The 27,649-nt window shown below is 35.7% G+C and overlaps 3 protein-coding genes across 6 annotated transcripts; 2 read left to right on the top strand and 1 right to left on the bottom strand.

Annotated features, from left to right (window-relative positions):
* The first annotated feature begins 1,680 nt into the window (after positions 1-1,680).
* On the top strand, positions 1,681-3,206 carry LOC113091109 (HRAS-like suppressor 3). The gene is made up of 5 exons (XM_026256545.1): positions 1,681-1,754; positions 1,986-2,023; positions 2,374-2,482; positions 2,589-2,857; positions 3,071-3,206. The coding sequence occupies exons 2-5, from the start codon at positions 2,015-2,017 to the stop codon at positions 3,188-3,190; spliced, it is 507 nt and encodes a 168-aa protein (XP_026112330.1). The 5' UTR covers positions 1,681-1,754; positions 1,986-2,014; the 3' UTR covers positions 3,191-3,206.
* Positions 3,207-14,265: 11,059 nt separating this feature from the next.
* Positions 14,266-17,448, top strand: LOC113091133 (HRAS-like suppressor 3). Of its 3 annotated transcripts, none has more exons than XM_026256579.1 (4): positions 14,266-14,375; positions 15,158-15,266; positions 15,557-15,825; positions 17,159-17,448. In XM_026256579.1, exons 1-4 carry the CDS (start codon positions 14,319-14,321, stop codon positions 17,270-17,272), a joined length of 549 nt encoding a protein of 182 aa, XP_026112364.1. In that variant the 5' UTR covers positions 14,266-14,318; the 3' UTR covers positions 17,273-17,448. The 3 variants fall into 3 exon arrangements, with proteins under 3 accessions (XP_026112364.1, XP_026112365.1, XP_026112366.1); XM_026256580.1 differs by lacking the exon at positions 14,266-14,375 and adding an exon at positions 14,745-14,792; XM_026256581.1 differs by lacking the exon at positions 14,266-14,375 and adding an exon at positions 14,751-14,792 and having other exon boundaries at positions 15,164-15,266.
* A 1,027-nt stretch (positions 17,449-18,475) lies between these two features.
* LOC113091088 (N-terminal kinase-like protein) lies at positions 18,476-26,912 on the bottom strand. 2 transcript variants are annotated; one of them, XM_026256518.1, is made up of 19 exons: positions 26,775-26,912; positions 26,514-26,651; positions 25,516-25,656; positions 25,108-25,230; positions 24,795-25,015; positions 24,523-24,613; positions 24,225-24,380; positions 23,245-23,403; positions 23,018-23,125; positions 22,779-22,892; positions 22,411-22,566; positions 22,121-22,309; positions 21,920-21,995; positions 20,913-21,110; positions 20,669-20,781; positions 20,455-20,535; positions 19,734-20,075; positions 19,521-19,599; positions 18,476-19,371 (listed from the first exon to the last, which is right to left on the bottom strand). In XM_026256518.1, the coding sequence occupies exons 2-19, from the start codon at positions 26,619-26,621 to the stop codon at positions 19,247-19,249; spliced, it is 2,580 nt and encodes an 859-aa protein (XP_026112303.1). In that variant the 5' UTR covers positions 26,622-26,651; positions 26,775-26,912; the 3' UTR covers positions 18,476-19,246. The 2 variants fall into 2 exon arrangements, with proteins under 2 accessions (XP_026112303.1, XP_026112302.1); XM_026256517.1 differs by lacking the exon at positions 26,775-26,912 and having other exon boundaries at positions 26,514-26,724.
* Between the last annotated feature and the right edge of the window lie 737 nt (positions 26,913-27,649).

Consider the following 27,649-nt stretch of genomic DNA (forward strand, 5'->3'; position numbering starts at 1 on the left):
TCGTTCTTGATGTGTCACATTAAAGATTTGTTCAAAATGAACAAATCGTTCAAGACAACCCATCACTAGCAGAAACTCAATGCATTTAGGCATCTAGATGTGGTGAAGACGACTTGCTGTAGTTCAAACCGAGCATCGGAATGGGGAAGAAAGGGAATTTAAGTGACTTTGGTCTGAGTATTTCAAAAACTGCTGATCTACTAGGATTTTCACGCACAAACATCTCTAGGGTTTACAGAGAATGGTCCGACAAAGAGAAAATATACAGTGAGCGGCAGTTGTGTGGTCAAAAATACCTTGTTGATTTCAGAGGCGAATGGGCAGACTGGTTAGAGATGGTAGAAAGGCAAAAGTAACTCAAATATCGACACATTACAACCAAGGAATGCAGAATACCATCTCTGAACGCACAACACATCGAACCCTGAAGCAGATGCGCTACAGCAGCAGAAGACCACACCGGGTGCCGCTCCTGTCAGCTAAGAACAGGAAACAGAGGCTATAATTCAGACAGGCTCACCAATATTAGACAATAGAAGACTGGAAAAACGTTGCCTGGTCTGAAGAGTCTCGATTTCTGCTGCAACATTCAGATGGTAGGGTCACAATTTGGCGTAAAGAACATGAAAGCATGGATCCATCCTGCCTTGTCTCATGGTTCAGGCTGGTGGTGGTGTAATGGTGTGGGGGATATTTTCCTTTTACACATTTCTTGGGCCCCTTAGTGCCAATTGAGCATCATTTAAACTCCACAGCCTATACCTGAGTATTGTTGCTGACCATGTCCATTCCTTTATGACTACAGTGTACCCATCCTCAGATGGCTACTTCCAGCAGGATAATAAACCATGTCACAAAGCTCAAATAATCTCAGACTGGTTTCTTGAACAAGACAATGAGTTCACTTTACTCAAACGCCTCCACTGTCACCAGATATACTGGATCCGAAATGGACATACAATAACAATGGGGATTTATGTTTTGAGTAGTTATTTTTTAAACCTTAACTACTTGACAATCCCTAAAATACTGGACTAAACTTGGCAAACACCTGCTGGCTGTAGCTGTCAAGGCATCCCCTCGAACATAACAGACATTGTGCCAAAGACTCCATGCACAATATTTAATCTACATTAAAACTACTATTAGAATAGCGAAAAGATTGGGGCAAATGTGCAATATTTGCAACTTTTACAAATGTCAACACCGTTAATGAATGAGCGGAATCTCTCGTGTATTCTTTCGACAGAAGGTGCTTATCACCCTCTGTAGTTTATGATTAGCCTAGTGTTAATGCATTTGCTCAACAACACCTTCCTGGGAAAGTCCGTCTAAAATTAAGTGTTTGGCGACGTTATCATATTAGATAAAACACTCCTTCTCCCGTTTGCGCTTTTCACATTTGAAACTGGCAACACAGGATCGAGTAAACTCTGAAATGTAATCTCGTTTTTTTTTATCTACATTCCACATTATTCATTATGCTTGGGTAATTTTAGATCAAACACTGTTTGATTCTAAATTTAAAGTTAATTTCTCATTTGCTCATTTATGAGGTCAATAACACTGAGCCCCTACTGAATACTGATACAGTTGCGGGAGCTTGTCCAAAATTGGAAATGTAACTCCACCCTGTCTGTCCAATCTCACTTTTAAGGGCGTCTCTATCTGCTCTGAATGTGTCTGATTGGTCGAGCAACGAGATAAAGCAGACTTTAATTTCACTTTAGAAACAACATCACTGCGACGTACTTGTGAGTATAATATCCTAATTACTTAAGACCACATCAAAATAATACCTTGCTCAAAGCATGGATCGTAGAGCGCAAAATTTGTTAGTTAATTTTAGGAAATCATTTCCATTGTTTCAAATTTATTTACGATATCATTTCCATGAATGTACATAAGATGTGATTTATATGTGTTCCTTGACACAGAGATTTACATTTTCGCATAAAACCTGTTTTGTTATGTGTTTCTAATAGGATGAAAAAGGTGAAAGTTTGAGGTTGCAATGTCCAAGGTAAATATATTAATGACCTCAAACAAATAGGAAGAATGAAAGCTCACATTACATAACAAATAGATATTGTTGTGCTGTTGTCATATAAACTTACTGTTTGGCACTATTGCACTGTATCCTTATTTTTCGAGGTCGAGAGAGAGAAAAGTGCAGTTCATGTTGTTCTTTAAGGCAACAGAATACATGGCTATATCTGTCTTTGTGTACAGTTTCACTTTCTTGATTTTATCTGGCCTATTCAGGGCAGTGGTATTGCTTTATTACAGTTAAACAGTATTCATTTTGTTGACAGATTAATTAGCTCTAGTATTTATTTATTTTTAAATATTACGCCTGCTATTGTTTCCTAGTACGAGAAAAAGCCAGAGCCCGGAGACCTGATTGAAATCTCCCGAGGCTTATACAATCACTGGGCTATTTATGTTGGTGAAGGTTATGTGATTCACCTGGCACCACCCTGTGAGTATTTTACATTCCTCATATGATAATACTAAGCTTAACTCCCATTGAATCTGAAACATTCCATTTAAGTCTCATAACTGCTCTTCCATTTCTTTCTCTACAGCTGAACATGCTCATGCTGGGGCCAGCAGTATCATGTCAGTTCTACACGAAAAAGCCACAGTGAAAAAAGATCAACTTTATGAAGTAGTTGGGAATGATGAATACTGTATCAACAACCTTTTGGATGATAATTATAAGCCTCGTCCTGTTCGAGAGATTCTACGGGATGCACACAGTTTTTTGGGAAAAGAACGTCCATATAGTGTGTTTTCACAGAACTGTGAGCACTTTGTTACAGAGCTGAGATACGGAAAACCACATTCCCGCCAGGTAGTTGTTTGGCATGACTCGGAAAACTGAGATCATTCACACAAGTACTGTAACTTATTTATAATACTCTTAAATATCTCAAAAATGCAAATCACTGTATTATAGTTGTTTATGGCAAAATATTTTAAGATAATTTATTACAGGCTTAAGGTCTCAAAGCAACAACTTTGCAGACAGTGAATTAATACAGATAATTTCTGTTTATTCTAATAGGTGCAAGATGCAGTGAGGACTGTTGCTGCAGGGGCTGGAGCAACGCTTGGCGTTGGGATAATTGCTTATGCTGTTGCAACCTTTCTTGGTTCAAGAGACAAACAGAAGGAGACACAATGAACAGTTATAAATTAAGAACTAAGTGAATTGTTTGTTACTTTTTTATTAACTTTATATAATTTAGATAAACCATTAAATATACATGTAAAAAAAACTTGTCAGCTTTTTTTTATTAGCTTAAAATATATAAATGTATAAATAGAATGTAAATAAATCTATTGTGATGTTAGGTAACTCAATAAAGCAATGAGTCCACTGTCCACTGATAAATCTCTTCTTTCTTGTTCTTATTTTTTTTAATCACAGATCTGTGTTTTTTTTTACTTGATTTTTCTACTCAACAAATCAGTCTCCTTCAAAGGACATATAAATTTGAAAGATCCATAGTAGTCTATGTTTTGTTTCCTTCTCTCGGTCTGTTTTGAAGGATGCATCAGGTGTATCCTTCACATCTTTCAATCACACAAATCCTTTTCAAACATTCCAATTTGCCCAAAAATGGCATGGCCACCCCACTGGCCTCCCTCATCACCAAGCCCATGTTGACATAGGATGATACTTTAAGCCAAAGTGTACACATATTATCAAACATGGATTTAAATATTTTACATCAAAATTAAACAGCAACTATTTTTTTCTCTTTTAAATTTCATTTCTAAAATCACCCGCTGCTTATATAAACTCAGAAAGTCTTCCAGTGGACATTCACACAAAGACTTGTTACTAGTCAGGTGGCCACACAGCTTCATTTTTTATTTTTTTTTCATCAAACTCACAAACCCCTGCAGTTTGTGAACCCCACACTGATTTAATGTAATGTTTACGGCACTTCATGTTGTTAATTACAATGAATGGAATATATTTTATTTCTCTTTGTATTAATATAATACAAGATTGTTATATTTAAACGGATGTGCAAACATCTGATTATATTACCTCAACTGTGTACTGTAATGGATCACAATACCAATTAAGTTTTTTGTCATGTTATTTGGAATCAGTAACTATTTAAGTAAGCTAATCTACGTAGTTCTCTACCCAGTCCAGTAATCTACCCAGCACTTATGGCATTATTTTACTGACAAATGTCGACAGCGCATTATTGTAAAGCGAAAGCACATTTACTTTGCATGGATTTCCTTTGCTCTAGCACAAAACCGGACGCACTTGAAATGTGTCTCTCCTCTCGCTCAAACTGTGTCTTGTGCACGCAATAAAGCTTTAACCAATCAGACCTCCAAAACTGACTGAAAATACTATGTGAAATATTATTGGCTGAGTGAAATGAACCTGGAAGATGGATCTTTAATTTCTTTCCAGCTTAATAATATTTAGCTATGTTAATGAAATAGAAATGGCCAGGTATGGGTGCTTGGATGATTTGCACATAACCTCTGTCCAACTGGTTGGTCTCTTTTTTTTATCTAAAAACAACATATTATAGCCTATGGCCCTAAAAACTTTATATAAAACATCAATGTTATTTCATATGTCAGATAGTCAAATTAGATTATGGTGAGATGCTAATCAACTCAAAACACCTGCAAAGGTTTCCTGAGCCTTCAAAATGGTCTTAAGTTTTTCATTAAACATTATGTATAACCTACCATCCAATATCAGAAATAATCTTTCTATTTTGCTATTTGTTAGTTATATTTAGCCATTTAATAAGCCTTTTATTGCTATATTAGACAAGATTCTGTTTCCTAAGCCACAGAGCTAGATACCGCTCCAAAACATGTCTTATCGCATTTATGTTTTAACAAAGTTAAAAAAAAAAAGCAAGCACACTTTCACTTTCTTTTTCTATATGGAAAGAGTGTGACACACTCTAATGTGGGACTAGCTGTAAAACACGTGGTTTAAAAGTATCCACCATAGACACAGGACAGTGTGATGAAACAGTGTGGAATGCTGGACACTCTAAATGTCACAGCTATAATTAGATTAGGCCTACATTACATTTTAAAATATACTTGTAATCAGACTACAGTTTTTTTTTTTTTTTTCGTGGTAACACTGTATAATAACTTTCATTTATAAATCATTAACAAACATTATATAATGCTCAACAGATCTTTAGTTAGGCCTAATACACATTCACATAGCTAGAAAAATGAGATAATGTTCTTGAAAATGTTTACTAATGACCTTTCTAAACATTACCTAATGATTAACATTAAGGATTATTAAATTTAAATTGAAATGCTTACAAACTTTAAATTCATATAATCTTCATTTGCCTGTCTTTGTTGTGTAGACATCTATTTACACATCTTAAATAATCTATTAATTATTTTTTCATGTTTTTGCAGTAGGCCTACCCAATCTAAAGCTTTTGGGTTACTACCATAAACTGTATTTTTTTTTATTAACAAACATAACAGCAAATACAGTTTAATCTACAAAAGCAACAATTATATAATTATAAACAGTAGACAAAGAGCAAGTACAGTAAAAAGCAAGTAAACAGACAAAAGTAAAACAAATAAAGTATCAAATAAAGTAATAAAAAATAATACATAAAAAAAAAAAAAGATCCAGGGGTCACAAATGTGATGAACGAACGACTCAAAAAACCCGAAGACTCATGAGATGAACTAATCAATTATCTTTCCGGCTCAAGACTGCATTGACTGAAACAGGTGAATTACTACACTAAGTCTAGTACAGAACATATAGAATTTTGCGCATGCGCGACTGAACGAATCACTTCCCAAGACAACTCGTTCTTGATGTGTCACATTAAAGATTTGTTCAAAATGAACAAATCGTTCAAGACAACCCATCACTAGCAGAAACTCAATGCATTTAGGCATCTAGATGTGGTGAAGACGACTTGCTGTAGTTCAAACCGAGCATCGGAATGGGGAAGAAAGGGAATTTAAGTGTCTTTGGTCTGAGTATTTCAAAAACTGCTGATCTACTAGGATTTTCACGCACAAACATCTCTAGGGTTTACAGAGAATGGTCCGACAAAGAGAAAATATACAGTGAGCGGCAGTTGTGTGGTCAAAAATACCTTGTTGATTTCAGAGGCGAATGGGCAGACTGGTTAGAGATGGTAGAAAGGCAAAAGTAACTCAAATATCGACACATTACAACCAAGGCATGCAGAATACCATCTCTGAACGCACAACACATCGAACCCTGAAGCAGATGCGCTACAGCAGCAGAAGACCACACCGGGTGCCGCTCCTGTCAGCTAAGAACAGGAAACAGAGGCTATAATTCAGACAGGCTCACCAATATTAGACAATAGAAGACTGGAAAAACGTTGCCTGGTCTGAAGAGTCTCGATTTCTGCTGCAACATTCAGATGGTAGGGTCACAATTTGGCGTAAAGAACATGAAAGCATGGATCCATCCTGCCTTGTCTCATGGTTCAGGCTGGTGGTGGTGTAATGGTGTGGGGGATATTTTCCTTTTACACATTTCTTGGGCCCCTTAGTGCCAATTGAGCATCATTTAAACTCCACAGCCTATACCTGAGTATTGTTGCTGACCATGTCCATTCCTTTATTACTACAGTGTACCCATCCTCAGATGGCTACTTACAGCAGGATAATAAACCATGTCACAAAGCTCAAATAATCTCAGACTGGTTTCTTGAACAATACAATGAGTTCAGTTTACTCAAACGCTTCCACTGTCACCAGATCACAATCCAATAGAGCAGCTTTGGGATGTGGTGAATGGGAGATTTGCATTATGGATGTGCAGCCGACAAATCTGCAGCAACTGTGTGATGCTATCATGTCAATATGCACCAAAATCTCTGAGAAAGGTTTCCAACACCTTGTTGAATCTATGCCACAAAGAATTAAGGTAGTTCTGAGAGCAAAAGGGGGTCCAACGATAGGAAGGTGAACCTAATAAAGTGTCCAGTGAGTGTGTGTATATATATGCACACACACACACACATTTCAAATTACCTTCCAAGAGCTTTTGTAAATTTCTATTACAATCAAACATTTATTGATTTGGACTACACTTGTCATACATTTGCAGAACTGTATATTTCATGCCTATAAATACTTAAAACCTATTCAGAATGAACAAACCAATTTAATTACAGTTAAAATTTACCACAAGTTGTTCCTTTAAAGAGATAACACAGTTTAATGCCAACAGGATTAAAGTCCATAAACTGAAGCATTGTTTCAAAGGTTGTCGGTAATTTGTATGATTGCTTCCCTTGTAATTGTTTAGAGTCAGATGTCTGCATAGTTGACAAAGGATTCCCCTCGAACATAGCAGACATCGTTTATTCAGTAAATACACAATTACTACTAATGGTGATGTGAGGGGAGAGTGTCGATTTTAACCATTTCAGTGTCGTCTCAATGACAGTTAAGCTCAACTGCATTTGCTCAAATAGCAATAGAAAAACTCCACGATAGTGTTTTCTTGCGTCCTTAGCCCCACATGAGCCAAAAGTGCAAAATAAGTCGACTTTCTCAACAACACAGCGACGAATCGACGAGTCACGGTGGAAACGGACGCTAAGAAATAGTTTCTTTCTTCTTTTGTTCAGTGGTCATACATGCTTATTAGTGCATAACGCAACTAACAGAGGTTGTGGAATCATTTTTATTATTATTACTTTTTTTCCGTTTAATCTTTAATCCTTGAGAATATGATTTATATTGTTCGCTTGAAGTTAATTAGGCCTATTAAGTCATATCAGATAGCTATGAGATGATAATATAAAATGCATTTAAAATGCATAAATCTAATTTAATAAAATGTAATAAATATATAAAATATAATAAATTAAACATTACCTTGTCATATTGTTTTATAATTTATACAGATGACTGTTATATATGCCAATAAATAAAATAACCATTTAAGAATTATATATTACCTTATTTATTACTTGTATATGCGCTTCATCATTAACACACACACACACACACACACACACGTTTGTTTTTGTGAAAAGTGGGGACATCCCATAGGCATAATGGTTTTTATATTGTACAAACTGTATATTCTATATGGCCCTACACCAACCCTACACCTAAACCTAACCCTAACAGGAAACTTTGTGCATTTTTACTTTCTCAAAAAAAAAAAAAAACTAAAAAAAAAAAAAAACTAATTCTGTATGATTTATAAGCGTTTTGAAAAATGGGGACATGGGTTATGTCCTCATAAGTCACCCTCTCCTTGTAATACCTGTGTCATACCCATGTCATTATACAGAGTGCTCTGATATGTCACAAAACAAGAGCGCGCGCACACACACACACACACACAATACTACGTAATGTGATATTAATGTTGTTTGCAATATGTCACGCCCACTGAGGGCTCGTCATCACATCACACAGGCGCTGGAGTGAACAGAACCTGATCCGGTGCAGGTTATGTTCAGAGAACGAGTTACTATTTTTATACTTTTACATACCCTGAAAGTAACATCCGATTTTGGAACCGAGAGCTGATGTTATCCGCTCTGTTATCCTCATATGGGAGGCCGTTTCAGCATAAAAACGTCCCAGCGTTACTCGTCGTAATTATATTTTTACTAGTAACAATTCAATTAAAGAGCTCTATAATTTAATTTCTACTAGTAACAATTACAATTATAGAGCTCTATAATTCAATTGTTACTAGTAACAATTATGATTATAGAGCTCTCTAATTGAATTCTTACTAGTAACAATTACAATTATAGAGCTCTCTAATTGAATTCTTACTAGTAACAATTACAATTATAGAGCTCTCTAATTGAATTTTTACTAGTAACAATTATGATTATAGAGCTCTCTAATTCAATTGTTACTAGTAACAATTCCAATTAGAGAGCTCTACAATTCATTTATTACTAGTCATATGTCTCCATTGACTTCCATTCATTTTTAATTATAGAGCTCTGCAATTCAATTGTTACTAGTAACAATTCGGATTATAGAGCTCTCTAATTGAATTGTTACTAGTAACAATTACAATTATAGAGCTCTGTAATTCAATTGTTACTAGTAACAATTATGATTATAGAGCTCTCTAATTGGATTCTTACTAGTAACAATTACTATTATAGAGCTCTCTAATTGAATTCTTACTAGTAACAATTACAATTATAGAGCTCTCTAATTGAATTCTTACTAGTAACAATTACCATTATAGAGCTCTCTAATTGAATTATTACTAGTAACAATTGAATTACAGAGCTCTTCAATTGATTTATTACTAGTAAAAATACACATTAAAGATATGTGTAATTGCAGAGCTCTATAATTGAATTACAGAGCTCTCTAATTCAATTGTTACTAGTAACAATTGAATTAGAGAGCTCTCTAATCATAATTGTTACTAGTAACAATTGAATTACAGAGCTCTCTAATCATAATTGTTACTAGTAACAATTCAATTAGAGAGCTCTGTAATTCATTTATAGAGCTCTATAATCAAATTATTACTAGTAAGAATTCAATTGCAGAGCTCTCTAATTGCAATTCTTACTAGTAATAATTTAATTATAGAGCTCTCTAATTCAATTGTTACTAGTAACAATTTGATTATAGAGCTCTATAATTAAATTACAGAGCTCTCTAATTGAATTGTTACTAGTAAGAATTAAGTTACAGAGCTCCATAATTCAGTTCTTACTAGTAACAATTAGAATTAGAGAGCTCTGTAATTGCAATCTTACTAGTTCAAATTGAATTACAGAGCTCTACAATAGCAATTCTTACTAGTAACAATTGCATTACAGAGCTCTGTAATCGGTGACATATCATTATGCTAATCGTGCCTTATGCATATTCAACTGGGGTATATAAACAGGCAGGCGGGAAATTTTGGCGCCCCCAGCTGACATGGACGAAGTACACGGTGGAGAGGCAGGGCTGAGCAGTCTGCAATATCTGCGATTTGTAGCCAAAACATTAAATTCAAACACAATACCATTTTAAATCCCCAGGACGTCTCCTAACAAAATAAAAAGAGAAAATGCAGATAACACATTCATAAAATAAATTATAGACATATTAGTGCTCTTACTGCAAGTTGTCTAAAAACAATCTGGTGCTTCCTACACTCAAAAAAATTTACTTTCACTTTTGCCAATTTACTTTAACAATGTGAACTTAATTTAGTCTAGTTCATTCAACAAAAAAGTGTGTATTGTCAGCTTAAAAATGATTTGTTCAGCCAACATAACTGTTGCATAAAAGTAACAGATTAATAAAACCAATACAGACTTGAATCTCATTGGCTGAGGATTTTGCAGTGTATTATGGGTAATTGTTGTTCTGTCACCCTCTTGCAGAAGTGTAGCACCATTAGATAGGTACCTGAGTAATAACAGATCACAGTTAAGTTAATGAACTTGTTCTAATGCAATTTAGAACAAATCACTCAAATAAGTTGATAGAAATGTAATATTCCATTTCAAACGTCTGTTTGTGGTCTGTTTGATTAACCTTAATTAAGAAGCAATGTGGGTGTTGAATAGTATTGGGCGACTGCACTCTAGTTTACTGATTCGGTGTTAAAGTCTTACAAAATCCTTATTGCAGGGGGCGGTGTTTCTGAAGTGGAATCAGTAATTTTTCTTTGTCATCATTAATCACAATTTTCATGTACAATGAACTGAATTGTTGTTTGTTGATTCTACTAAGGTTTGTTAAGTTTACTTTAACATCTTTTGTAAAATGTTTTATTGAATTATTGTTTGTTGAGATTAGTTAAACAAATTGTGTTGAACCTGGTGACATAATATTTTTAATTAAACCCAACATTTAATTTTTTTTGATGTGGGACACTGAAAGGTCTATGATAAAGGCCAAAATCTATGATAATGATGATAGTAATAATAATGATAATGAAAATCATCTAGTAATTCTCTTGGTTATGGATGAATTGATTGATAATTGAACATCATCAGACAAATAATACAATATGATAGTTTTTATGCATTTACAGTGGGGATCGAAAGTTTGGGCACCCCTTGCAGAATCTGTGAAAATATTAGTAATTTTCAAAAAATAAGAGAGATCATACTAAATGCATGTTATTTTTTATTTAGTACTGTCCTGAGTAAGATATTGTACATAAAAGATATTAACATTTAGTCCACAAGACAAAAGAATTGCTGAAATTATTAAAATAACCCCACTCAAAAGTTATATATACTGTCTTCTGTTACCTGATGATCCTCGACTGTCTTTCTGTTTTGTGATGGTTGTGCATGAGTCCCTTGTTTGTTCTGAACAGTTAAACTGAGCAACGTTCTTCAGAAAAATCTTTAAGGTCCTGCAGATTCTTCAGTTTTCCAGTATGTTTGCATATTTGAACCCTTTCCAGCAGTGACTTTATGATTTTGAGATGCATCTTTTCAGACTGAGGACATTTGAGGGACTCAAACAAAACTATTTAAAAAGATTCAAACATTCACTGATGCTCCAGAAGGAAACAAGATGCATTAAGAGCTGGGGGGTGAAAACTTTTGAACACAATGAAGATGGCCAAATTTTTCTTATTTTGTTGAAATATAATTGTTTTCCATTTAGTTCTGCCCTTCTTAAGCAACAGAAGATACTTGTATGTTTCCCGGTACACAAATTAAGTACAATTTACCTTGATCTTCAAATTCCAAAAGTTTTCACCCCCAGCTCTTAATGCATCTTGTTTCCTTCTGGAGCATCAGTGAATGTTTGAATCTTTTTAAATAGTTGTGTTTGAGTCCCTCAAATGTCCTCAATGTGAAAGGATGTATCTCAAAATCATACAGTCACGGCTGGAAAGGGTTCAGATACGCAAAGATGCTGGAAAAAATAAAGTGAAGTAATTTTTCAAGCATTTACTTTTTATTTTAAATGCAAATAAAAGTAAAAATAGTAAAATAAAAAAGAAAAATAGTTTTTTATATAAATTAGACATTTTGACTAGACATAAGAAGTATATGGTAAGATTTAGATTTTTTTTTTTTTTTTTTTTTTTTTTTGCAGTGGACCTATGAATTTAACATGATTTAATGAGTTAAAATACTCAACAGCACTCCATTTTCTGTTTTAATGTCAGGAAATAAAGTTGATACCCATGTAGTGGAGTTGGAGGATTAAGATGAGAGCAGACCTGAGAAAGAAGGTAATGGCGTAGACATGGGGCAACAGATAGAAGAGGAAACGGCCAGTAAAGCCTCCAGAGCAGAATCAGATCCTGATTTATCGTCAAATAGTGAAATCGATGACACTGTCTTGGATGAGGACTATAGACCTGAGAAAGATGACAGCCCAGATAATGGTAGTGATACAGACACAGCTCAAGGAGCTGTCAGTGAAGGAGATGCAGTAGATGTACTTGAAACTTCTGCTGTTCAACGTCATAGGCACCCAAGGCCAGATATGTGAAGCAAGAGCTGATAAAGGAGAAGCGTCTTAAGGGAGACAACGTCCCTATTATACTACCTGCAACTGGCAGATAGACGTAAACTACCTGTGTGTAAGAATCTTTTCTGTTCAACACTTTGCATCGCCCCCAGAACCATCGGATCATGGTTAAAATCCAAAACTGATCCGTGTAAACCCGAGATCAACAAGACTGGCCCATGTGTGCCCATATCAGATGTTGACCAGACCTTCCTGAAAGAATGGCTCTCTGGACTGCCTACAGTCCCATCCCATTACTGCCGTCAGGACAAATTACACATCTTGGTTATATTTAGGAGAATAAAAAAACTTTGGTTATGTTTGCACAGCACCTAAGTGGAACTTCGATTAAGGGTAGAAAAGGAAAACAGTGGTTAAGGTTAGACATTAATAAGAAACAACTTGGTTAGGGTTCACAAGTTACACATCTTGGTTACAATTAGGAGAGTAAAACTACTTTTGTTATGTTTGCATTTTATATGTAAGAGAAAGTCATGGCATATTCTGCCTAAGTCACTTTTATTGGTTAGGCAATTTAATGATGGATCTTTTTCTTTTTGCATACTTGTTCACACATCTGGTTGAATGTACTGTTATAATATCAATAAAAAATAACAATGTGATTTCTAAAAAAAATTTTTTTTCTTGTTTACCAAAAACATCGAAATATAACTTTTATCAATTATGATATGAGACTAACGATAATATATATTTTTATATATACAAAAGAGTTAAATGCACAGTCAGAATTCCTCAGTGTTCTCTTGTTCATTTTACTTAACAACAAACACATGCAACCACAACAGGCATAAGCTTATTTGAAGGCAAAATATAAAACAATATTGCAACCTGGAGAAAAAAAGAAGAAAAAAAAAAAAAAACTTTGTAAAAACTTTAGGCTAGATTTAACCTCGAGTCACAATTTATAACAAAGTTTAAGACTATTTGGCCTAATGTTTTCTATTTTACTAAACAACAAACACAATCATTCTATTATTGCATATCAATTCTAAACACTGTAAATATTCATCTCAGGCATCATCTTAATTTTGCTTTAATGTGAACATGATTAATGTTACCTAAGTCTGTAAAATATTTCAGGATACTTTAGAACCACGCTACAGGGCTTTTATTTTGAAATGCACTGTTGTAGGCGGGATATCTGCAATCTGTTTTGCATCTCATGAATAGGAGTTTCTACTAGTAATAATACAATTATAGAGCTCTGTAATTGGAATTGTTACTAGTAAGAATTGAATTAAAGAGCTCTCTAATTCAGTTTTTACTAGTAACAATTACAATTAGAGAGCTCTATAATTCAGTTTTTACTAGTAACAATTGAATTAGAGAGCTCTCTAGTGGAATTGCAGAGCTCTGCAATTGGATTATTACTAGTAACAACTGAATTACAGAGCTCTGCAATTGTATTCTTACTAGTAATAAATGAATTGTAGAGCTCTCTAATTGGAATTGTTACTAGTAAAAATTGAATTATAGAGCTCTTTAATTCAGTTGTTACTAGTAAGAATACAATTGCAGAGCTCTATAATTCAATTAGAGAGCTCTACAATCATAATTGTTACTAGTAAAAATTGAATTATAGAGCTCTATAATTGTAATTGTTACTAGTAGAAATTAAATTATAGAGCTCTTTAATTGAATTGTTACTAGTAAAAATATAATTACGACGAGTAACGCTGGAACGTTTTTTTGCTGAAACGGCCTCCCATAATCCTCAAACATACCCGGGTATGTCACATAACTTGCTTTTTGGAATATCCCAAGCTGGTTAGTTTAGTCTATTGATGTTATGTTTGTTTCAGACATCGGATCGTAGCTCACGGACACAAACATCTTTATTTGTAAGTATGATTCATTAGTTAAAGACAACAGGTTTAATTACGATCTCGATCACGGAATGAAGACTATGAGAGCCTGGATTGATTCTGTCAACTTGATCCTGTGATGATGTTTTTTTGTTTTTGTTTGATTTTTCCCGATGCTCCAACCTAATATATTCTCTTAAATAGAAACGTGATTAATATAATTTCCAGAATACGTCGCACATTTGTTGCCAATTAAAAGTCATTTTATAGGTAGCCTAAATAAAGACCATGCATTAATGTAAGTGTAAAGATTAATTTTGTGATATCAAAAGCATCTTAATTTCATGTGGGACTAGCCTATATGCCTAAATGTCGGTTTTTGTGTCTCTCATAAGATTATTCGATTTAAAACAAGAAGAACGGTTTTTTGGGGTTACCATGGCACCGACAAAGGTAAATGTATTTTAATAATCTGAAGAAAGACTGTAATGTAACATTAACATTGAATAGATCATTATAGTGCTTTTGTTATTGATGAAACTGGAGTATTTGGTACCATTGCACAGTTATGGTAATTATGTGTGTTAATTGCACAAGGGCTATTAAAGCAAGTGTTTAAAAACTGTATAAAACAGGATTTTGTATTCAAAGCCAAAGAGCTTGATAGTTTGAGCAAAAAAGCTCAAGCAAACACACTTTCGTTTTCATTTTCTTTTTATCTATTCACAAGTGCAATTATATCTTATCTGGTTAGTCAAACAGTATGATATTATTGTCAGTCTAAATGGCTCTTGACAACATCTGATGTTGTTTCCTAGTACAAGAAAAAGCCAGAGCCCGGAGACCTCATCGAAATCTTCAGAGGTTTATACCAGCACTGGGCTATTTATGTTGGTGAAGGTTATGTGATTCACCTGGCACCACCCTGTGAGTATTTCACATGCCTCATATGAGGTCTGTTGAGCTTAAATTGCATTCAGTCTGAAACACAGCACACACAAATACCAGCGAACACCTTTGTTGGGTTTTGTCTGTCGACATTGGTCGGGTTTGTTGTTCAGTCAGCGTGTCTTTTGGGACAGTGTGAACACAGTTGTTTTACATACAATTCTAAATCCAAAGGCCAACTGGTTTGTTGGTGTTTGTCTGTGCGGTGTGAATTGACCTTTAGTTTCATGAAACCGACTGTTTTTCCTTGTCCTGTTCTTTCTCTATAGCTGAAGATGCTCAACCTGGACCCTACAGTATGATGTCAGTATTATGTGAAAAAGCCACAGTGAAGAAAGATGAACTTTATGAAGTAGTTGGGAATGATAAATACTCTATCAACAATCTTCTGGATGAAAAATATGAGCCACGTCCTGTTCGAGAGATTCTACGGGATGCACACAGATTTTTAGGAAAAGAACTTACGTATTGTGTCTTTAGAGAGAACTGTGAGCACTTTGTTACGGAGTTGAGATACGGAAAACCACAGTCCTGCCAGGTACAGTTTGAACATCACAGAAGTATTAACATTAAGTGACATGTCATCTGATGTACAGAAGCCACTGGCACATGCCACTATGCTCCGTGTCACATCCGGGGACAGTTCTGGTTTTCACTGACATGTTTCAGTGGAGAGTGACATGTATAACGTTTTTACAACTACCATCAGGCTTCTTCATGTGTTTTAATATTTGTTTTGTCATATATGTTTTTGCATTTATTATACATTTAGTTATATATAGCCTACTTTTTACTAAACATTTAAATGCATATTTTAAATATGTATTTAATAACAAACAAAAAAAAGTTGCTAGCTGCTCACTGAATCCAATGCATACTGGAAAAGCCTAGAAAAACTTTTCTTTTTTTTTTATAAACTGCATCGTGCAAAAAGGTGCAGAGTGAACATGATGAACATGAGCAAGCAGACGTTTCCACACAATGCTATCTTCAGTGCTTCTTTGGACTTTTCCATTCTGCATCGGATTCATTGTGTAGCTAGATTTTTTTGTTCGTTTTCAAGTATCTCCTTGGCTCTATGCACCTGCAGTAAAATTATTTATTTTTTCCTATTTTGAGCACTACAATTTTTTCTAAATATGTATTTAATGTCCGTGACACTGACTCAATCCATTGGCACGTCATTTTCCTCAGTTGATGACAGTTGTGAAGTGCAGCTATACTAATTGTGGCAGAAAAACCTAAATAATTAGACAAGTTTACAGATTTTTAAATAAATGTTAATTATACATATTTACAAGTTATAGTTTTTTTTTTCCCAAACATGTGTGCCACTAAATGTTGTGTAATACTAATGCTATTGTATGTTGCTGATCACGCACACAAAAGGGCAAAACAAATATTAAACACATGAAGAAGCCTAAATTGTTATACAAATTAACTCCATGATGTAAACGTATCATCAATTAAATATCGTTCTGCTGTTAAGTGCGCATGTTACACAGTCTACATCAGGGTTCCTCAAATCTTGCCCTGGAGGGCCAATGCACTGCAGAGTTTAGCTCCAGCCCTGATCAAACTCAACTACCTGTGATTTTCTAATGATCCTAAAGACATTGATTAGTATGCTCAGGTGTGTTTGATTAGGGTTAGAGCTAAACTCTGCCAGATTTGAGGATCCTTGGTCTTCATTATACAGTACTCCGGCTGACCCCAGCAGTCTCACTGCCTCAACAAACAGTGACGTTCTGCGACAATCATCAGCACATATCAGTGTCACCTGGTGGCTAATGGCTTCTGTTACTGGAACAGTGATGTGTGCTCCTCTTATACAGTGAATTAATTTAAATAATTTCTGCCCGTTCTCATAGGTGCAGAAAGTGGTGGAGATTGGTGTTGGTGTCGGTCTTGCTGCAGCAGCTTCTTTTGGAGTTCTTGCAGCTGCTGCAGCCATATTTGGTTCAGAAGACAAACAGAAACAGTAAAGACTGGGAAATGAAGAAGTGAAAGCACAGTTGCCTTTGATATTTAAAGTCTGTAAATTGTTTACTGCATTTAATGTAAATCATTTAAACATTTAATGTATGGATTAGGCAGGCTTAGTTTTATGAGCACAAATGGAAATATTCATAAACAGAACATAAAGAGATTATCAGCACTCTGTTAGGTAGACAGCTCTGTTCGGTTTGATAACCGTAATGCATTTTGCTATTGATAAATCTTTGCCTGAAGGTGTTTTAAAAATAATTCTCTTTTCTCTTTCTACTGGTTTTCTAATAACATTTCAAGTATTTTAATAACCATATAATCAAAAATAGCAAGCTGAATATTTAACCAAATAATCCTAAAATAAACTGCCATGTTTCTATTTTTGTGCCATTAAATATTTGACATTATATACTAGGTGTTTCTGTACATTTCTTAATGTGATTATACTATACTAGCATATCTTAAATGCTACTTAATTCTGTAGTTCTTTGGTGCAAGATTACCATTTACACAAGAAAATCGGAATCAGAAACAAAATGACTCTTCAATAACATCCATTAAGACAAGAGTCAACTACATAATGAAGGTAATATAACATAACTATACTGTGCCTGTTTTTTTGCCACAACTTCTTAAACATTTACAAATATGCCAAAGAGATGGAAATGAGATTGCATGAATTAATCCTACTGTCCAGCAGTTTAAATTTAAGAAACCTTCCTTCGGGAGTTGTTTATTTTTCCATTTTAAATAACAGTGTTTATAATAAATATGGTTATAGTATAAATTTTAATAATTAATAAACTGGGCCCCAATACCTTTCAACCAATAACATAACATGACTTTACCCTCACCCAGTCCTTATCATTCCTACACAAGGTTTTTTAGAAATACATTTTTTAAATTTTATATAGAAATTATTTTATAGACAATTCAGCCAATTAAATATTTTAAAGCTTAGCACAACCAGTGGTTTTTCAGGCCTGGGAATTATATTAAAATTCCTTTATTTCTAGATTTGTCACTTTAAATCTGCATTTTCAGGGTGACACTGCACCACTAACAATCAAGCAAGCACCTCATCTTCAGTATTTTTGGAAGGCAACTGTGTTTCTGGCAGTTTAGTGAGACTTTTTGTTACAACTTAAGTTCTGTGAAGCATAGCAATTTTTAGCAACAATATTCTGTACGGCACATTTAAAAAACAGACTGTTCCTCTTTTATTATAATACACATGAAGTTGGATTTTACATCTGGGTGTACAGTACATTAATTACCCCTTCTGAAAATATTGCACCAGATTTCATAGACTGTCTTAGTTTAGATTAGATTAGTTTAGATTAGTTTATTTTACAACATAAGCAGTACCACCAACTAGGAATGCAAGAGAAGGCACGAACCAGAAATAACAAGCACATCAACCCTCACCCTGTCCTGTGCAAACAGAAAGAACAAGGTTACAATGTTTTTTGGTCAAGTGAATCCTTTGTTTTGAAAATGTTTGTCTGTGTTTACACATGCACTAAGTATGGCATTGTACCACCTAGGATCATGTTTAAGTAACAGTTAACATGTTTGAGTTTCTCTGCATCATACATTTTCATTTGTCCTCAAAGACCACATTCAGGGCAAAGTGGTCCATAATAATGCATAATCAGTGTACATACATACAAAGATATCTAGGATTATACGGTTCAAATTTCTCTTGACTCCTAATAATCAAACCAGTGAGTTCATGCACACTCAGTAAACTATGATATTGTGTAATATTAAAATCATGGTGCTGTGGAGAGGAATATCATAGTTTAAGATGTGTTAGCTGTTCCTCAGTCAGCAGACATAGCTGAATTTGAGTTCTTCCAAGTTGCCCAGCGTACAGACAGCTGTGAGAATCAATCAAGGAATGTTTCTTTAAAATCTCGCAGTCCCTTCGTCTTCAAAGAGTCAATGATCTGGTGTACCTCCAGTGCTCAGTCCAGTTTGCGTGCGCCCAGTTTGAGAGGACCCTTTGCCGCCTTGCGCTCTGCCCGTTTGGCCTCCAGCTCCTTCCGCCGCTCTTCACGTTTCTTCTTTGCTAATTCTGCTTTACTTAAACCTGAGGGAAGTCAAAGTATTGTTATTTGGAATGTAAATTAGATTTTCTCTAACAGCAGAAACAAGAATGAATCTGCATTTTAATATGCTGGTTTAAATGCCTAAACTGGACAAAAAAAAAAAAAAAAAAAAAAAAAAAACGCATCTGACCCTGATCTCCCTCCAGTGACTCCCAGTTTTCTTCTGTTCCCCAGTCCCCTGTACTGTCTGCATCCCAGCCATCAGACTTCTGTGTACAAAAAAAACCAAAAAAACATCATACATAAACATCCTTCTTTGGTAGAGAACCATAATCCAGAATTCCAGATTTCCACCACCTTTAGCAATTTACAAGTAAAGGAAATACCTCCATCAGAGCCTTACCACAGTACTTTGTTGTGACACACTGGACAGCAGATCAGATGTTGTTGATTTTCCTTCCGCTCCATCCCGGTTATAATCATTGGCCAATCCTACCACTTCCTGCGCAGAGCTTAATCTGGCACTCTTCGGAGCTCCAGTTGAGGCTTTATTTCGAGATGTTGGGGTGAAACTCTCAGCCAGATTTCCATCCTCATCCCAGTCATTACCCCAGCCCTCATCAGCTGGTGAACTTTGACCCTGACCATCTGCGTCTTTCTCATTTGACCAGCTGTCGTCGGCATCCCAACCAGAGCTCCAATCAGAACTCTGCTTCTTGACTGCCTCAGAGGTCTTCTGGGCCACCTATGGAAACATAACAAGAGTAGATAAAAGTAAAATCTACTCTTAAAATCTACTCCCTATTAAAGTAAAAGTGACATATCATGTCCAATATTCTGAATATTTTAAAGTATGTTTATAGTACAAGTACATTGAAAAATCTAACCTCAGACAACCACTAATATAGCAAATGAATATGGTTAAAAACCTGTGAAGTATTTCCATTTAGTAAATAGAAGTAGGGTATTTATCGCCGATATGTATTGTGCACCCCTAAATATAAGTGTGGTTACTGTACTGTACTGTACTGTCCTCAATATTTACACAAAGCATAGCACTAAAGAAAGCAGTAGGATAATACTGATATTTTATTCGAAAAGCTACACTAATGCAAATCACTTACATTGCTTTTCTTCTGTGTTGAGGACATTGCCGACCAATCAGAATGCCAATCGTCTGGGTCTGTTTGTACTTTCTCAGGGTCCTGTGGGTGCACGAAGATAAGGAATTATTCAAAGACCTCAGTATTTATGAGTAAGATAACTTTTAACACTATAAAATGTCAAGCACTGAAAAAACAATAGTGACTTTAGATCATTTGAATAATTCTCATTCACCTCAAGGCTTCCCCAGTCTTCATCATCCCACCGATCCCCTTCTGGCTCCACTGTCTCCTCATTTGATGTCTCTGATTGGACCTGACGTGCACCTGACATCTGTGCTCTCATTTCTGGAGATAACATGAAAAGAGGAGAATGATGACAGAGAAAAGACATCCATGATGATATATCCATCTGACAAATGTGACCTCTAGAGGGAACAGCCTTTGAAATGAGACATAGCTTTTGTCTTGTTGCACACCTTTGTTCGCAGTATTTGTGGGTACTGGTCCCCCTCCAGCAGGTTGAGGGGTGGGGCTGTTCTCAGCAGGTGATGCCTCCGAACCAGCCGGAGCATTTCGGATGAGTTTGGAGGTGAGAGAGGAGACCCCGGTTACCGCCCATCCTGCCCATGTGGCAGCTGACCCACCTGTCTGCGCCAATGCAGTCACATCCTTCTCTGCGATTGAACCATTTCATTATATTAATGTACATTCTTTATTCAATTACCTTCATTTGAGAAGACTAGACATTTTTTCGTTTTTAAGAACTAAACCTTAAGAGCTAAATGTGCATAATCTAATTTTGAGCTACAGACAAAAAAAAAAAAAAAAAAAGTGCAAAATTTAATGAAAAAGTAATGCACTATTGAATTTTTCTGATAATATATTTGTTCTACTGTTTATTTGCATCTTTATTCTAATTTTTAATAACAAAGATACAAAAATAGCTATATTGTGATTATTAATATATTAATACTTTTTAAGAAGTGAAGGAAAATATGCAACATTGCTAGCTGATTTTGCTTTGTAACCTTTAGAAAACTTTAAAGCCTGTGAAAAGGGAATTGAGAGAATGGTTTCTAAATACATTATAAATATTAGAAATGTACTGCTTAAAGAGACTACATGGTTTCAGCATTTGAGAGTATAAAATACTCAAGATTTTGATAACTTATTTTATTTACTTGCCCTTTTTTTATCATTTAAATTTGGCTCAGTTTTTAATAACACATTTGTCTGTGTTGTGACAAACACAGAACACATTTAATATTGCTTTACATGGACTTTAACTCGATTTTTCTCAAAATTGACTTTGCCGACTCTATCGTCTTGAAACACGTGTAGCACAGTCACAACAAATTATACATAATTCTGATAGTTTTCTTATGGAGATTGTGAAAATAAAAATAACTCATTTTTGAACATTTGCTCATTGTGACTTATTTTGCCAGCACAGATCACCGATTTGCTTATAAAAACATCATACCTATTTCAGCTAGTTTAGAGGGGTCTTCAGAAACAGTCTCCAGCTTAGTGAGGAAACTTTTTATGGCTTTGAATGCCTACAGGAACAGAAATACTTAAGAAATTGTCCGTTTCAAAAATGATGGATTAATTCAGAACTACAGAATATATAAATAGATACTGTGTCGAAGTGCTCCTCAGTTCTGCTATGCATTTTCTTTACCTGATCTCTGACATTTTTGTCTGGGTCCATAGTCAGTGTGCACAGCGTGGGCAGGATCCGACTGGCGCTTTCGGCCACACTGTAGTACTGATGGGTGGCAGCAAATCCCAGCACTCCTGCTGCACGTGAGGCGGGAAACGGGTCTTTAGTTGCTCGTGAGAATGCAGAGATTAAAACACGCTGACGCATCTGAGAAAAAAAGCATGGGAAAAACAAAAAATGAAGATAGTCATTGAGAGAGAGAAATATGCCTGAACAAGTGAAGGATTATTGGTTTTAGTTGCAGTTACCCCAGCATTGAGGTAGGGGGCAATTTTGCCCAGACAAACAGTGGTGTTGCAGCGGATGGGACCCTGTTCATCCCGGGCCTGCAGGCGTGCGAAGTGACGCATCAACTCTTGATTTAAATTGGTCTCATTTAATTTAGGGGCCAACAGCAACATAGACTACGGGAGAAATAGAAATTCAAAGAAAAGTCATTTAAAGACACTTTTAAGAGTAATGTGAATAATGCTTATAATGCTAGGGTCTTGGGCTTGAATGCAAAGTAAATTGTTCTGCATAAAAGTGTTTGCTAAATGCATAAATGTAAATATATGCCATTATCTGTTGCACTGACTGAGTGTCAAAGCACTGGAGAGGAGGAGCATAAAAATACCTTTACAGTCTGCTCTCGGATGGCAGGGTTTGTGTCTGTGAAGCCATGAACCACGTGTGGAAATATCTGTGAGTTAACTGCGGCTTCATTCAAATACTGAATAAACTGCTCCATCTGGTAAAAAGAGAGACAAGTAGAAAAAAGAACTGAGAAAGTGTGTATGACAGTCAGAGAGTTTGGGTAAGACTAATGTAGAAAACTCTTACGACAGCTACATAAAGCAATGAAGTGAGGTATACCTGCTGTAGCAATCGTATCCTCATGGCACGGTCAGTAGAGGAGAACATCTTCACTATGACTGGGATGATTTTCTGCTGGTACTCCTCAGCTGTCAAATACTTCCCTACCTAACACAAATAAAATATCCAAACTGTATTAAAGAAACTTGTACCTTTTCGATTGAAATGGTCTGAAGATAATACGCAAAATGGGTATGCATTAATGCAATACCAAAAATGGCTAGCACCTTAAATAGTGGTGTGAGGACAACAGCGCCAGCATTGCCAAACTCGAAGGCTGTAAGGAGCTGAGGAAGCACTTTGTGTTTACAGAAATCTTCAGGAAAAGAATCAAGATTCTCACTCAGGTCTTGGAAAAACTGCTGCTTCTCTGCAGGTTCTTTTATCTACATGAACACACAAACAAACACGCATTTAGGTGACACTTCCAACCTACTTTTTTAATAACAACATATTAATGAAAACAAAGAACACAAACCCGTACACACAACACATACACAAATAGCCTAATCATTCTAGATATTGTTTTCAAGAAGACTTTATCATTTAGACTTCTATATCTGAATTATTAATTTATCACAGCTTATTCATCAATATGAATTACTGGTCAAATATTTGAGGTCAGCAACTTTTTAAAGAAATTAATATTCGTAGGCTGCAACAAACGGGTGCATTAAAGGGATAGTTCACCCAAAAATCAGGTAAGAGAAGACAATGTTGAATAAAGTCGTAGTTTTTGCTATTTTTGGACCAAAATGTATTTTCGATGCTTCAAAAAATTCTAACTGACCCTCTGATGTCACATGGACTACTTTGATGATGTTTTTCTTACCTTTCTGGACATGGACAGTAAACCGTACACACAGCTTCAATGGAGGGACTGAGAGCTCTCGGACTAAATTTAAAATATCTTAAACTGTGTTCCAAAAATAAACGGAGGTTTTACGGGTTTGGAACAACATGAAGGTAAGTTATTAATGACATAATTTAGCAAATTGGCCGAACTAACCCTTTAAATTGATCAAAGATGTTTATAACAAGATTTCTTTTCAATAAATGCTGTTCTTTTGAGCTTTCCATTCATCAAAGAATCTTAAAGAGTGTCAAAAAAAAAAAAAAAATACAACAGCACATGTTTTCAAAACTGGCAATAAGATACATATATATCATATACAGGCTCAGGCAATAACTGTTATCTGTAACTTACCTGTATCTCTTCCAGAAACAGACAGCTCTCCACAAAGCTGTTGTTCATAAAGCCTCCAGGAGATCTGCAGTTCAGTAAGAACCGAGCAGGGTTGGGACGAACCTTTGGGTTTGCTCCCACTAACTCACAGTAATGCGGCACTAACTGCTTTGGAATCTGTAAGAAGTAAAGAAAGTGGTTTGAAAGAGCATAAATAGCTTTAATCCTGTATGTAATAATCAAAACTACTAAAGAAAGTTGTTACTGCACAACTAGTTAAGACACAATTAGTTAACACTAAGAAAAAATGATCTGGCACCTTGCCGAGGGATCGTAACGAGGAGGCACGTGGTAAACTTCCATTAAATACTTCCCAAATGAGACAACCGAGACGCCACACATCCCCTGTCCTGACATCATACAGACACAACAATAAGCTACAGCTCATTAAATATGCATTTTACTAAAACCTTTAAATCTTGATTGAAAGTGAAGTCAGAAAATGTTCTGCATTCAGAAAATTTAATAACCTATAGAAAATGTTTGGGTATGAATAAAGAGAGCTCGAAAACAAAAGATTTCTGCCTGTACCATTTTTCTCCACCACTGCCAGGACTCTCTGGAGGGTCGTATCTCTCTAAGTCGGGGTTGATCACTTTAGGTGGTGGTAAGGAAGTGGTGTCTCCCTGGTCTGAGGTCACATGATCCAACCCTCCTAGTTTCCATTCACCAGCACGGTCCACAAAGACAGCCCACATGCCCATGTTATTATGGTTTAGATGGCAATCATTCACCAAGAAGCTCAGCGCTTTCTGATGGGAAAGGAGTGACAGCAAACAGAGCAATTTAACTAATGAATGAACAACAATTTCATTTTAGTCCGTGTCTTTACTTGACAACTCACCACAATCTGATGAAGGCCCCAGGACACCTCTAAATCACTCGCACCTCCCTTCTCTGCCTGGAGCTTCAGATGAGCAGCCAAAGGAGTCACCGGCTCTGTGACAATGTACAAGCTTTTCTCTGTCTGATGTCAAACAGGAAAAGACAGGCGTTTTAATAAAAATGCATTTTTTATAATTACAACTAGGACAAATCTTGACCGTCAAAAGTTTGTGTAACATCTTCCACTAACAGAAAGTGACTAACATATCTCTATACTGGGATTCATGTATATTTCTTAGAATACAAGTCTATAATTGACAAGGGGTTACATTCACAAAGCTCACCCCAACCTGAATAATCCAGAAGAAAAGAGAAGGCATTGCTTCAAGAGTCATCATCACACATCATTTCATCACGAGATCCTTACCTCAAGCCCATCTACGTAGGACAAGATGTTGGGATGTCTGAGAGTTTTTGTGCGTTTGAAAGCTGCTTTAGCCAGCTGCGTCTGCTCCTCTGTTCCCTGGGAAACCTCATACACGAAGACTGACACTGGCTCAGCAGTCGTCTGGAATAAAGAGGGGTTAACTTACTAGTTAACTTAAGTTGCAATTCGTCTATATTAGGCAAAGAAGAATAGTGCAATTAGATTTGGAAAACTAGAATGTCCTGTCCTCATTATATTGTATTGACTAGACTTCTAATAAACAAAACCACTGATATATAGGCTTTAGTCAACAACAACAACAACAACAACAACAACACAGTAACAAGCCTCCCCTGATGTTTGAGCTGTCTGTGCTGATCAGATGATTATCAGATAGAGATGATCAGATACTGATGCCTGCCAGTAAACTCGGGATAATTATTGATATAACATAAGTGATTCTGGTGAATGCCATGTGATACAGTTATTAATATCGCCTGTCAGGACACGTGTAGAGTAAATAAAAACTATGCAGCTTTCCTCAGCAATTTATATAATCATACACAATACATTAAGTGATGACATTTTAAAACTCCATACAAAATAAAACGAAACACATAAACAAATGAATACTAACGACTGTATTTGGTCATACAATCATAATAAAGCCGTTTAATGTGTCTGCAGTTTTCTGTTGACGTGGCCACAGAAATGTTACATTCTGTGGTAAAAGGATGACAAAAGTAACCTAGTTTCTGTTATAAATGGTCTTATATTCAAACGAATGCGTCTCCAATGATGTTGAGTCCTGCCTATGAAAACATATAACCATAAAAAGAATTTCAGTGTGTTTTGAGCTCTCTTTACCTCTACTTTACTGCGCCGTGCTAAGCTGAATCAAACTGTCTCTGGCTGAATGTAGCTAAACTTTAGACCGAGGCTGCAGCGGCCTGCTGCGTCACTAAATGCTTTATATTAATATGTCAAATCATTATTACCTTGCGCTTGCCCCGACTAAGAGTCCATATGCCTGACTTTTCTTGGTTTTCGGGTAAAAGTTCATAATTGAAGTCTTTAATAGGATCCCGTGCGAAAAAGGACCACATCCTTCCCCGTCAATCCAGCCTTTGATGTTGCTGTAGGACGAACAGCGAACCAACAGAGGACGCAACTGCTCATAGCCAACCCAATATTATAAAGAAGCAAAGGGATTACTGACCCCCCTGAACCCCCTGAATCCTTTTCATGGGCGGACTTACCCATAAGGTAGTCGATCGCTTTGGGCCCCCTAAAATGCTTTTCATATATGAGCACACATGAACAGTTGCTGTTTACGGTGTTAATTACCACGACAAAACCGTCCAAGTCCGTGGAGCCGTGTGCACGGCTGCACGCACGGTGAGTACCACGAGCGCTCAGACTTATGGAATGCCACGTATTTTCTTTTTTACATTTATTTGTATATTTATTTATTTTTTATTTTGGCAGACGTGGCATTCCATACAGACTGACTTCCGACTTCCCCAGCAAACATTTCAGCATTTATCATAGGCCCATGTGTGTCCGGTGTTTCTGTCGACTGAATCGGCCGTGCCATTAATTATGAATTTATCAGTCTTTTGCATGGCAAAGTCAATTTCTCCATATAAATATTGTGCCAAACAGAAGCAGAAAATCGTGCACTTTAATGAGATCGGGTTAGCCTACAACAATTAATTTATTGGCTATTTTACAAATAAGAACAGGGTGGATTCATGACATGGGTAAAACAATAAAAAAATAAACTAATATATAATTCACACATCATACAAAATTGCGTTGCAGAAAATCCTTTACATGTTTTAAGGTATTCAGAACAGAGCAACATAAAAATGTGCTATATTATTATTTATATTATACAATAATAGTACAAAGTTTTACATAGCCTATATATGTCATTATAATGTGTTTTTTTATTTTTTTGGCCGCTGGCCATTTAAAAAAAAAAACACCCTAATAATATGTTAACCCTAATAATAATAAAATAAATGCTCCAAACATTTTTCTAAATTTACTTGATGAAAAAAAAAAAAAAAAAAAAAAAAAAATATATATATATATATATATATATATATATATATATATATATTAGGGG

This window comes from Carassius auratus, unplaced genomic scaffold, assembly GCF_003368295.1.
Source record: "Carassius auratus strain Wakin unplaced genomic scaffold, ASM336829v1 scaf_tig00214077, whole genome shotgun sequence".
Classification (NCBI taxonomy): Eukaryota; Metazoa; Chordata; class Actinopteri; order Cypriniformes; family Cyprinidae; genus Carassius; species Carassius auratus.

Excerpts from the sequence above, each read along its gene's own strand:
- LOC113091109 (XM_026256545.1), top strand. Across the intron at positions 2,483-2,588 it reads GATTCACCTGGCACCACCCT|CTGAACATGCTCATGCTGGG; the intron begins GTGAGTATTTTA and ends CTTTCTCTACAG. Across the intron at positions 2,858-3,070 it reads GAAAACCACATTCCCGCCAG|GTGCAAGATGCAGTGAGGAC; the intron begins GTAGTTGTTTGG and ends TTATTCTAATAG.
- LOC113091133 (XM_026256579.1), top strand. The coding sequence starts at position 14,319 with ATGTTATGTTTGTTTCAGACATCGGATCGTAGCTCACGGACACAAACA. Across the intron at positions 14,376-15,157 it reads GGACACAAACATCTTTATTT|TACAAGAAAAAGCCAGAGCC; the intron begins GTAAGTATGATT and ends GTTGTTTCCTAG. Across the intron at positions 15,267-15,556 it reads GATTCACCTGGCACCACCCT|CTGAAGATGCTCAACCTGGA; the intron begins GTGAGTATTTCA and ends CTTTCTCTATAG.
- LOC113091088 (XM_026256518.1), bottom strand. The coding sequence starts at position 26,621 with ATGTGGTCCTTTTTCGCACGGGATCCTATTAAAGACTTCAATTATGAA. Across the intron at positions 23,404-24,224 it reads TGTTTCTGGAAGAGATACAG|ATAAAAGAACCTGCAGAGAA; the intron begins GTAAGTTACAGA and ends GTGTTCATGTAG. Across the intron at positions 19,600-19,733 it reads TGTCACAACAAAGTACTGTG|AAGTCTGATGGCTGGGATGC; the intron begins GTAAGGCTCTGA and ends TTTTGTACACAG.